At 43.6% G+C, this 13,450-nt stretch overlaps 1 protein-coding gene across 1 annotated transcript in view; it reads left to right on the top strand.

Annotated features, from left to right (window-relative positions):
- LOC311038570 (cadherin-12-like) overlaps positions 1-13,450 on the top strand; it is a gene marked incomplete at both ends in the record, with an annotated part of 117,561 nt that overhangs the window by 25,979 nt on the left and 78,132 nt on the right. The window contains 3 exons of the mRNA XM_084048143.1: positions 1,378-1,672; positions 5,195-5,314; positions 7,907-8,074. Of these exons, the coding sequence (XP_083904269.1) occupies positions 1,378-1,672; positions 5,195-5,314; positions 7,907-8,074 (583 nt within the window). The remainder of the gene's footprint in view (positions 1-1,377; positions 1,673-5,194; positions 5,315-7,906; positions 8,075-13,450) is intronic.

The raw sequence follows: 13,450 nt of genomic DNA on the forward strand, positions 1-13,450 counted from the left end.
TAGTACCCCATACGGTACCCGTTACCACAGCACTAATAACGTTGGATATTACAATCACCATTTATAAACGGGCACCTACCTACTCGGGAACGATGCAAGTCAGGAATGTCAGATGGGGAATGCATGCCCCACCTGTTTTGTCAATATGCGTTATACGTACTGTACGTGTTGTACCTGTCAGAGTACCCAGTGCGGTACTGACTACCATACGAGCAGTCAAACAAATATGGAGGTACAGGGATCCCTGATGTCAGCAAAAACTGCTGACGTCGATTTTCAATGAATTGAGTACAAATGACCCCAATGGAAACAAGCCATAGGCTTTCTTGGGTTTAAAATCCTCTTAGCAGACCTTGTATTGAACTGTACTTTCCTGTGCTTTTTTTTTTGCAAACTACTAATAAAATATTCAATCAATCAATCAAAGTTGTGTTGAACATACACGGGCATACATGGGAGACAGACAGACAGACAGATACATACAGACATTTTCTGTAGTGCGACAACTGCAGCCTCACTAGAGTAGCGAAAGGTCTGCCAATCTGTGAAGGGGTTGGGTTGGGTTGGCTAGTCAGGGAAGCCGATGCCTAACCCCCCCCCCCTCACCTCTGACTCAGAGATATATCATAGACTGACATCATAGATGAGTGATATCACAGGCTGGTCACATAAAGTCCATGACGTGTTGAGTCAATCTTCATGACCATGATTTACAACCATGACCAAGATGTTATGAAAAATGTCACAAACGTGATTTGATTGGCCAAGCTTCTCATTGATGTAGTGCTCTGATCAGCTGTAGATTTTCAGGAAAATCTAAATCTGAAGGCTGCGTAGCAGCCTGAAATTGTAGTGTGATTCTTGTGGAAAACCTTTCAAGCCTGAATGTGTTGGTCTGAGGTTTGTTACAGCATGGGACAATCTCATAATACAACGATTTTGGAGGTGCACTTAGACTGCAATGTCGAACGGCTATCACGGCAACAGTAATTGCACAGGGAAAATACATTATTTATGAACACATTTAGCCTCATTAATCTGCAAAACGCTCTCAAACATCTGATCATTTTATTTTTTCTTTATGACTAACTTGGTTTTTGCACGTCTCCACTGAGGCGAGAGTCTGCTCTTTGATGCTCCTTCTGCTTCTGCTCGACACTCCTCGCAATGTGCTTCATTAAAGATCTTCCCCATTGCATTCATCCAGTCATTATCTCTGTCATTGCGTGGACTTGACCCGTCTTTTCCCAGTGTCTCAGCCAATTAGCCAATTCACACTCCTCTCAATTGCACCTGTCCCCCTTTACTGTAGTGTTCAATGAAAGTAGAAATGCTTGTTTTGTTGAATTTTCTCGCCTCTCGCCTCTCGCTTCGCAGCTGCACACTGACATGGATGGCGGAGACAATGCGGTGAAGTACACACTGTCAGGGGACGGAGCCGGCTCTATCTTCACCATCGACCAGACGACGGGGGACATCCATGCCTTAAGGAGCCTGGACAGGGAGGAGAAGCCTTACTACACGCTCCGCGCCCAGGCCGTCGACATAGACACCAACAGGCCCCTGGAGCCCGAGTCGGAGTTCGTCATCAAGGTCCAGGATATCAACGACAATGAGCCCAAGTTCCTGGAGGGGCCATACACTGCCAGTGTCCCGGAGATGTCACCTGTAGGTGAGTGCACGTGAGGTTACTGTGTATGCGCCAGTAGGGGCCATACTGATGGCCTACAAACCATGTGCGCCACTACAGACGCAGAGGGCCAGGTCAGGTGTTAATTCATCTTTATACAGTCTTTTATATTATACAGTATCTTGTCTTGTCTGCCTCCCCACTCTAGGCTCTATTAGCTCAATGGTAAAAATGTCAGCACTTGTGCAGGAAAAACGGTTCAAATCCGGGGTAGAAGAGGAAAGTTGCATAGTGCATGGTTCTGCCATTTATTGCTAAATGGCAGAACCATTTAGCAGTAAATAAATTAAACAACATTCAGTCACTGTAGGTGTCCATACAATGTCTTTTTGCTGAGTGAGAAATAAAACTTTTGCAAATATATTCCGTTCCCTTCTTCAGAAGACTGCTTTTCTGTCTGGCAAGGTTCACGGTTCAAGGCCGTGTTTACTGTTGCTCCTTGTGTACAGATACATAAGAGTACGATTTATTTTTATTCCGCTCCTCAGTAATTCTATAGCAGCATTCTAGCAGCCTGGGAAGGGTGCAAAAGTGCAGTTCAGCATCCATGCAGAACTAAACAAACAAACAAACAAACAAACAATAAGGCATAAAAAGGTCCAGGTCCAGGCACTCAAGGTGAATTTTGTAGGTAAAAGGCCTTTATCAAATGTATCTGTGTCTCATCACACCCTGAAGAAGGCGCAAGCCAACACGTGTTGGTGTTTTTTAATGTCTGTAGCCCAAATTTTATAAAATTTAACAAAACCCACCTTGAGTGCCTGGACCTGGATTTTTTGATACTGTATGCTTTTTCCTCTTTTTTGAACAGTATTCCCTTCCACGAGCATCGGTGGATACCAGTAGCGCTCCTGTAACTTACAAACAATAAGTCTGACAATGGCTATCACCAATGAAATCTACAGTATGTCCAGCTGGAGCACGTAAACATAATAACAGGACTAGAGAAGGACTGGCATCACACAGGATATATAAAGCAGCTGCACTTAAGGGCGATTTATACTTAGTTGCGCGTCAGTTTCGCACACCAAAAACAGACGAGCTAAAAGCTCGCAACATGAGCTTGTGGATCGTATATTTTCGATGTAGCACCGCGGTGCGCAACCAAGTGTAAATCAGGCATCACTCAGCTTGATTTCACTTTTCACAGAGGCCGGTTATGCTCAGAGTGCTGCGGCGATATTTCACAGGCTTTATGCTGCCCCCGCCCCCAGGGGAGGGCAGATCAAGGTAATTCACTGGGTGTATGGCTCCCCCTTGATCTGAATGGCAATGAGAGCTCTCATAGAAGAGAACTGCAAATCAGGCCTCTCCAGAGTATTACTGGCAGAGAGGCAGGAACAAAACAGGCCAGGCTCTGTACGTGGGCTCTCCAATTCTCTCTCGCTCACACACACACACACACACACACACACACACACACACACACACACGCACACACGCACGCACGCACGCACACACACACACACACACACACACACACACACACACACACACACACACACACGTGTGCACTTAAATGCACGCACACACACAAAAACCCCAAATGAAGCGATTTCTCTTGAAGTGGAGGTTAAATGGAGTGTATATTAGAATTATGATGCTCTCTCCCATTATTTGGGCAGAATAAATTGTGCTTCGTTGCCGTGATGGAGTGTGTGCTTAAAAACTTGGAATCGCTGCTAATTACATTAATGAGAGAAATGGAGCGGAAAGGGCCTTCCTCAGAGAAATGGATTGAAATCAGGCCGACTCCAAAGAGTTGCCTTCTTTGCATCTCACACACTGAATGCTGATAACCCATAGCAATACTAATTTTACACAAAGCTTGTCTTGAGACATAACTCGTAATTTAAAAAAAAAAAAACGTATTTGATAAATTATGTCAAACTGATAACCCATAGCATTATACTTTTACACAAAGCTTGAGACATAACTTAAACAAATATTTGATTAATTGATTGATTACCATTATTATGCATTTGATTAATTATGTCAAAGTATGTGTCAACTGCACATATTGCAGGTCTGTGCTGTTACCGTCTGCCTTATTGTGCATGTGTGGCTTGGTTAAGGAGGATTTAGACTCTAATCTCTGAAACCTAATGTTTCAGAACAACAGTCACCATCTGCTCAGACTACAAAGCCATGTTAGCTCTTTACAAACAACTGGGAGATTACTGCAATGCAGCAATGACCATCTAAATGCTATCCCTCAGCAGGCTAGAAACCGGGCAGTTTTACCCCTTAAAACCTATATACTTAGTTTACCGGAGTCCACCAGGGGTCTATCCTGGGTCCCTGCCTTTTCCCCCCGCTACACCATATCTCTTTACCCAGAATCGCAAATCTACAGAACCACGCTGAATGTTCACCTATTATTAAATGTCCAGAGGAGGGACTCTATAGTTTCAAGTGGTTAAGCTGCTCTCTGAGTTGGCTCTGTACTTGGACTGATTTTCTCCTCCTACACCAAATCTCTTCGCCAAAAATAGGCGATCCACAAGCTCACGACGAGTCAGGAGCTTGCGGATCACCTATAATTGGCTAATGTTTGCCCCCCAGAATATGGATGCAAGGGTTCAAGTGGTTAAGAGAGTTAAATGCTCACCCGATCTTTCTGTTTCTTTCTCTCCTTCTCCACCCCTCTCTCTTCTTTCTCTATTTCTCTCTCTCTCTCTCTCTCTCTCTCAATCTCTCTCTCTCGCTCGCTCGCTCGCTTGCTTGCTTTTTGGCCTAGTAGGTCAGGTATTTAATTGGATTGACTATGGGAGCTCTGGGACACTCGAGTTCCTGCCCAGCCGTCATCTTAGCAGTGCCAACTGCAAAACGGGGGCTCTCATGGGTTCTTCGCAATGATGAACCCAGTTATTCTGGCTCAGAACACTGCCGTTCTTTTGGTCAATTTCCCGAAATCTAAAGTTTGTTTGTCAAAGTTCTGATACAATGGTGAGGATGCGGATTAAAAAGCGGTTGCATTCAGGATTGCCAGCTAGTTTAAAGGGAGATGAACCGTACGGACAACAAGTAATTACTGTCCCTATTATTGTGCGGGGGCTGGAAGGCTGCCATCTTGCTTCTATGCTCACCATGGCTCTTTGTTTTCTAAATGGTAACATTGCTTAATGAATTGGCCGGCATTTTTTTTGGCCTTGATTGATTTTTCCTACCAACAGCCACATAATGTTACAAATATAAATTATATACAAAACATACCCCAGGAAAGTACAAAAGCTATTCTGCTAAATATTATTGTCCTCTTACACCCCATTACCGGCCATACATAACAGTCTTTCCACTTTGCATGCCTCTAACCATTATCTGAAAAGGGCTCGCACAGGGCGATGCTGCATTGATGTGATGCACAGAGAATTGGAAATGCAAGGATTTTTTTTCATTCCCTTTTATCACATCTATACAGACTGCTGAGGAAACGAGTCATGACATGACACTAAACACAATCCTTTTGCCTCCCATTATCCTCCCCCCTACCCCCAAATACAGGTACATACGTGACGCAAGTGACGGCTACGGATGCGGACGACCCGACATACGGCAACAGCGCCAGGGTGGTGTACAGCATCCTCCACGGCCAGCCATACTTCTCTGTTGACCCGAAAACAGGTATTAGCCCATTCAATCCGAGAACGCATCTCTGTCATTTTAGATTTCTTTGGCTATTCAAAAATAGCAGATATACTATGAGCTTGAGCTCTGCTAATTTTGAAAAATCGTGAAAATGTGTGCAAATCTTTGAATATATATATTTTTAAAGCGAACATTTGTAACTCAAATCTTTGCTTCTGGGGGTCCCTGGAGCAAAATATTTTACAAATGTTCGCTAAAAGAATATATATATTCAAAGATTTGCACAAATGTTCACAATTTTTCAAAAATAGCAGATCTACAAGCTTGTGGTGTGGCACCGCGGCTATGAGCTTGTATGTCTGCTATTTTTGAATCGCCAAAAGAAATCTAAAATGACAGAAATGCGTTCCCGGATTGAATGGGTTAAAAAAAAAAAAGTGGGGAAAAGGAAGAGGGCAGAATGTGAATGAAGCACTTGAGCACTTGACACGTGCCTGGTTGGATTCTCTATTGGAAGTTTGTATTCATAAGCCAGCATTCCATGTGTTAGCGTGTGTCCGGGCAGCGAGTTGCCATCTCCCCAGTCAGTGACCTTCTGTGCATTTGCTGCTAGGAGACTGCTGGCACATTCTCAGACTACAGCAACTAGAAACCCACCACAGCGGCAGTGGCTAAATTGGCATATCATGGCTAGCAGCAATTTAGCTGCGGTGACATTCACAGAGGTTTTCAAAGGAAGCAATCATAAGAGAAAGAGAGGACTTCCAATTCCGACCAGAGATGTGCTCTGGCGTAGCTCCCCAGAGGGTGAGCCGTCTAGAAGATGGTCTGTCTGTCTGTCTGTCTGACTGCACCATCAGTGCCACATTTCTTGTGCACACTTCCAGTTGGTCACTGAGGTACCTCCCCTAATTTGTCTTGTCACATAATTATACTTTATGAAAAATGTCACAATCTTATAATGGAAGTCAATAATGCTCTGATCAGGCATTGGAGCCACGCGTTTACACAATCATGTGGATCTCGACATCCACATGATTAGATTTGTGTTTGTAGTGTGTTACCATAGATGTTTTTGTTTGATGTATTGCTACAGTACAATTTTTTGGTCAAATGGTGCTCTATAACGGTTCAGCACGGCGCCCACCGGACAGTTTTGTCAACAGGGTGGGTGCTGCGCGAGAAAAAAAGGACGCTCTGCTTCCAAATTCCGCCGATTTTGCCGTTTTTTTTCTTTCTCTCACGCCGTTAGGAGAAGCCCCCAAGGTTGGTGCCCTGTGCTGCGCTGCTTTTATCCGCCAGATTGGGACGTTCACGGCATATTTTGCACCATTACGGTGCGTTCATCATCGGTGACGAGTGCCTCTAACAGCCGCTGCTGGCTGCGTGCACGCAGTGAGGCGATGCGAGGCAATGCGAGACGCCGCGAGGCAACACTCACACAATCACGTGCAGCATGCGTCCCCTCCCCCTGTGCCTAATGGCTGTACATGGGGCCGACGTGTGCTTTTGCGTGATTGTGTGAGTGTGGCTTCAGGAAGTAAATTCCTAGCCTCGATCTCCAGGCTTTTATTTTTTAGTTTTGCTAAAAAATAAAAGCTTGGAAATTCCTGTCCCAGCTGTTGGTACGCAAAAGCGCCTCGCGTCGTCCGATGTGCTGCGCATTATTTATTTTGGGTGCGCATGCGCACCTGTGCACCTGCGCACCAGCGCACCAGTTATATGCACCCCTGTCTATAACCATTAAAGGTGCCTAAACTAAGCTGAAGAACCAGTAGAGGACCTAAAGCACCTCTAACAGACCCTCTAACAGGGGCTGAACAGGTTCTTGGAATAAATGATGGAGGGATAGACGGATGGATAGATATAGGTAGAGAGATTATTGTTATTCTTGCCATGAAAAAACAGGTTTGTATATTTGCACACAGGGGCAGATCAAACACAATTTTCTCGCTGTCTGGAGGACGAGGAACAAGTGGAGTGCGTGTGTGTGTGAATATGTGTGGGGGTGGTCTGGCTTGCAGGCCCTGCCTCCGCTGTCTCCCTCCACAGTTTTTTTAGCCGAGCAACCTCCTAATGACCTAGCTATTAATCTGCAGTACAAACGCTGTCTGATCCTGGGGCCTCTGATCCTCAAGTGAATCATTACGGTGCCTCCTCTACTGAATGTCAAGCGTCTCTGGGTTTGAGGATGACCTCTGCATGGCTCAGCAGTGCAGCGGTCAGGACTCCTTGATGCAGGCGGCCCTCGATCTCTGACTGGGCTCTGATGGCAAATTGGTCATTTTATGTTGCTAAACATCTTCTTAAATCCTCTAGACTTAGTTATAACTGGACCTGGGTGGGCTCTGTACTTGGACATCCCCCCCCCCACCCACACACACACACACCCACACAAAATCTCCTTGCCAAAAATAGGCAATCTACAAGCTCATGACGAGTTGCGAGCTTGTGGATCACTTATTTTTGGCTAATGTACAAGTGGTTAAGAGTGTTAATGCTCACCCGATCTCTCTGTTTATCTCTCTCTCTCTCTCTCTCTCTCTCTCTCTCTCTCTCTCTCTCTCTCTCTCTCTCATATATATATATGTCACCTGCTTCCCCTCATCTCTCCGGCTGTTTGGTCAGGTGTCATAAAGACAGCCTTGCCCAACATGGACCGCGAGGTCAAGGAGCAGTACCAGGTGCTGATCCAGGCCAAGGACATGGGGGGTCAGCTGGGAGGGCTGGCGGGGACGACAACCATCAACATCACCCTGAGCGACGTCAACGACAACCCGCCCCGCTTCTCCAAAAGTGAGTGCCCATGATCTGTTTGTGTTGGTGATTTATGTCTATCCCCTAAAATCAGTGAGTTGAGATGTTCTGACAGGGAAGGAATAATATGACTAAATAATAATAAAAATAATAAGGGTAATAATAATAATAATAATGATGATAATACTAATAATGACTATTTCTTTACTATTTTAAAGGACTATTGTATCGCTCAATAATGTTTTGTTATTTATATTGTGTTGCAACATCATGGTAGTTGCAAGATTTTGTCTCCCTGTGTGGACAGAATTGGTGCGGAGGTTATTACTGCAAAAAAAAAGAAAACAAAAGGAAGGTACAATACAAATAGAGGTCTAAGGGTTGGTCCATTATAAAATATACAAAATTGGTTGTATATCATAAGCGCTCGTGTCGCAGGGGTGAAGTACTGCGGTGCACCTGGGTTGCTGAGAGATCAAGCACAATTGAACAAGTTTGACAATCTTTGTCGCTGCACTAGTAACGCCTACGGGCTGTGATGGTGCCTTTCAGTGGGGGTTGTTAAACGGGAGGGTGGAGCTACGTCCTTCCGGTGGGGGCTCCTCACTGGCAGGTGAGTCAGTAGGGTGAAACAGCAGTGGCAAACCACAGAAATGTGTGGGAAGGGCTGCTTGGCGTAATGACATAAAAAAGAGAACGATAGGGTAAAAATAGGGGTAGAAATTGGCCTCTCTAAATGTATAAAAAAATATTCAACAACTTTCAATAACGGGCAATTCTGCAAAGGGCAAACATGTGCATGTGCACATGCACTGTACCAATTCTGCTACAGTGCATACCACTGTACTCAGCAGGTTGAAATGCTGTCATAAACGATAATGAAAATAAAATTATCATTTAGAATGTGCTCATTTAAATTTTAATGATATTGTGTTCACTCCTGTTTTTTTTTTCCTTCATAATAACGTTGATAACTGTGTACTGGCTGGTCACATCACATATTAGACGGCAAACACCATCCAATTACAAGGGTATCCATCAGTACCCCTCATTTGTAATTGCTTTTTATTATTTGTCATCATGCATTATTATCAGCAGAGGGACCTATTTATTTACGATGATTGCATCTCACTATCTGGGTAAATAAACGGAGGGTTTTGTCATTTCGCTCATTGGCTCACTTTTTGTATTGAGCATACCAAGGTTGTCAGGCAGAAACCTTGTATCATATTCTTTTAATTAACCACATGAACCCTAGTGTCCCTATTCTGGGACTGTCATAATAGACAAACCTTCTGTGAAAATAGCAAATATTAGTATAGTGTACAAGCAAATATACCAGGTGTACAACTTACAAGCTGTGAGCTTGTAGATCCGCTATTTTCAGAGAAGAGATCTGATGCAGAGGGGGGAAAAAGTACAGGAGTGGCCAGGTACAGGAGTGGTTAATGCCTTATTGTATACTTTGTTGTATGACAGTGTTTTGCAAAACCATAGCAAAGGTTGCCGATCTACAAGCTCACAACGTGTCATAGTGTCATGTATTGTGAGCTTGTACATCTGCAATCTGGTTTTATAAATATTCTCCAATGAAAAGTATTAACACTTGGGCGTCTAAGCAGTCAGATTTTTGAGATTTTAAAGTTGATTATCTTTGCTCATGAAGGTTCTCTCAGAAGGTTCCCCCTCCATGACGCTTCCTAAATATTCGGTTCAAATCATCTCCATCTGAAACGTTTTCTAAATATGAAATTAGGCATCATCATACTATCCCTGATGTTAATTAGCGGCAAAATATACCGCTCTCACCCTTTCTGACCGTCATTGTTCAAGTTAATTGGATCATTTGCATTTCACTGTCAGCTCGGAACCTGGCCAAGCGATTTCTCCGTCATGCGAGTGTCAACAAGATCGTCTGACTAATAATAATGTTATTAGTTTCTACCATTACTTTTCATGATTACTATCATGAAAAGTAATAGTTTTAGACATTTCCCCGGCAAACTGAGCCCATACAGGCAGCAGCAGTAGGCAGCAGTATCAGTACGGCAGACAAGATTCGAGTCTGTGTACTAAAACCCTGTATCTCATCTCTTTTATTTTCATCTAAACCACTAAACAAGATTAATCGTGTTGTCTGGTTCCTATACAGTCACGTAGCAAGGTACCCCCACCCCGAAACTTTCCAGTGCCTCTTCAGTGTACTCGTTCATCTGTGAAAGCACATTATCGCACTCAGCACTAAAATTAGTCTGTGCAGGTTTTTTTTCCGTATTCCAAAAGTGTATGAGGCAGATTTAGAGGGAAGCAACATCTACACAGTTGCCCTCGATTCTTCTTCTTCTTGGGTTGATTTCAGGCGCCACCGGGAGACCCTCCGCGAATGTAAACAGACAGGTAGATGGTCCATGGCCTGTGTTTACCTCCTTTCCTCTTCTCTGCTTCTCCCTCTCTCTCTGTCCCTCATCTCTCTGCCTCTTACACTGAATCTAATCTTTCTGCTATCTGCAGTGGTGGAAAATTACTAAGTGCATTAAAGTGCTGTACTTTACTTTAAGGCACTTTTATTTACTTTGAGAATTTCCATTTTGTTCTGTACTTTATATACTTCTCCAGTGCAGTGTTACCCCAGTACAATTACTTGAAAATGATAGTTACAAGTTACTTTATAGATTTTAGTTTTGGTACTTACATTGTGATGCCAAGTTGCCAATACCTTTGTACTTTTACTCAAGTAAAATTATGGACTTGTTCTTGTAACTTAAAGTAAATAATCTGAGTACTTCTGTCTTCTCACCCTCCTCTTTCTCTATCTTTGGCTTTGGTTTTCTTGCTCTTGGCACAATGTGCACGCGCACATGCAGGCACAATAAGTCATCATCACTGTCGGGTGGAAACCTTCTATGTCCAAAACTGTTACTTTTCAGAAAATAACAATTAAAAAATAATAAATAACCTGTGTTCCGATGGATACAATGTAGTTATTATTTAGTCACAAGCTTTTGTTAAGACTTTTTTCATTGTTCCTTTTTAAAACCCACAGACACACTTAACCAATCTCACTTTCACTTATTATTATTTATTTTTATAGCAGTAATAACAGATCTACAAGCGACGCATTGTTAGCTTGTAGATCTGCTATTTTCAAAAGGCCGAAATATATATATAAGGCTGAAGTGATTACTGTATGTATATTTTGTAATCATAATCAAAATCTACAAAGTAACTAGTAACTCAAATTTTCAATCATTGTAGTGGAGTAAAAGTACAATATTTGCCTCTGAGATGTAGTGGAGTAGAAGTAAAAGTACAGACAATTGGAAACGCTCCTGTAAAGTACAAATACCTCAAAATTTTACTTAAGTACAGTACTTGAGTAAATGTACGTAGTTACTTTACACCACTGCAAGGTAGGGCAGTCATTTACAAGAAAACTCAAATAAAAGGTTTGGAGATACAAGGTTTACCGCCACAGAGCAAAGAAGTTGCACACGCACACATGATCCGGCCCCATCTGCACAACACAGAAATAATGACTCCTCAATGAGCAGATGCCTCAACTCTAACAACCTGCCATCTTCGGGGGGTGACATGCGAGACGCAGAGAAATTTCCATCTCGTGTCAGGTTGCTGGTAATGAATGAATCTAATCTGCTGTTTGGATGCTTTCAAACGGGTTCTTATATGCCACACTGTTCCTGGACTCTGTGCAGTGGGAGGATCAAATCCCATCGGCTGTCCAGCTGGTCTCAATTTTGATCCAATGGGCTGGCGCAGCCTCGATGCCCGCATAGACCAAAACAGTCTAGATGTCCACCATTGTGCCGGTGCTCCAAGCACTCCCAAGGTATCATGTCTGCACCACTGGAGACCTGTCGCCCTCCCTTCTGTTGACGGTAAATGCTTTGAGAGGTTGCTGAGACTACATCTGTTCCTTGCTACGTTGCCTTGCTGGACCCATGGCGATTTGCATACTGTTCAAAACAGATCCGCCATGTAATTGCAATGGCTCTTCACACCACCGTTGTGGACTAACAGCTCAGCATCCAACACTATAGTTCCTGCCAAATTCAACACAAAGCTCAGATACCTAGGCCTGCAATCAACCGTGTGCAGCTGGATACTGGACTTCACTGACAAGCTGCTACTAAGAGGTTAGAATGGGCAACATCACATCAGACCCCTGACCCTTAATACAGGTGCCCCTCAGGGTTGTATGCTGAGCCCTCTCCCATACTCCCTGTACACATAAGACTGCACAATCTCACACAGCTCCTACTGTACGTCATCACCAAGTATGCTGACGACACGACAGTGATGGGCTGGATTGTCGAAAACGATGTGCATTGTGAGCTTGTAGATTGGCAACTTTTGCTATTCATCGTACACCAAAGTATATCGGGTGGTTAAAACAAGAATCAGAACTGACATCAAAGACTTAACAAGGATCTGTTTCAAGTAATTAGCACAATTCCCTGTGGCTGACCTGAAGACTGCTGCTGGTGCAAATAATTTTCAATAACATGCCCTGCGGCGTGCGACAATAATAACATTCCTGGTCCCCTTTTGGTGGAGGCGGGGACTTGGTAGCATTATGAGCTGAAGGAAGAAAGTGTAAGGGAAGAAATAGATTTTTCACTGAGCGGTGCAGTGAATACAGACCTGTGTGTGTGAGGACACACTCATCAGCTAGAATCAATGGTAGGTGAACCACACCACTGGTTCTCAACCTGGGGGGAGGGGCCCACTGGTGAGCCGTGAGGATATTCCAAGTGGCTCCCCAAATAAGTTGCAAAACACTAAGATTTGAATGATATTAGGACATTAATATAAAAACAAAATCATGTACAACAATTATGTTGACGATTTGGGGATTTTCAAATGAGCCCTGATCCTGAACCAGTGCACTACACAATGCATTCAGCTAAACCTTCCTTGAGCTCCTCAAGTATGCCCAACTCCCACAGTGATTCAAAATGGACTACTTTTTATGATAATGTAAACTTCTGTCTACATGCCTCAGGCACTAATTAAGTGCATGAAAATTTGCTGTTTATTTTATCATATTTCAAACCGTCCTCCAGAGGGAGGGCTGACACTATACATCTTTAAACCATGGATTTTGAACGGAATCAACGATACATAGTATATGGCCACTGAAGTGCAGAGGCAATACGCTCAAATGCACTAAAATACAAATCTGCTTCAGACTCGCAGAAAGTAGGTACTAACAGCAAGAGGAAGCCGTGTGCGCAGAGGCCGCCACTGGCATACAAGTCTCCCTCCGATTCAAACTCCAGCTTCCGTACCTCCAGCTAGAAGTCTCTGTGCAGTCTAGCTGTGCTTGGGCATATTGGCACATTAACCTCCATTTGGAGATGTGCAATGTGCACTCTTGCATACATTTGTGTATTC

Source organism: Gymnoscopelus microlampas, assembly GCF_963454915.1.
Source record: "Gymnoscopelus microlampas genome assembly, chromosome: 22".
Lineage (NCBI taxonomy): Eukaryota > Metazoa > Chordata > Actinopteri > Myctophiformes > Myctophidae > Gymnoscopelus > Gymnoscopelus microlampas.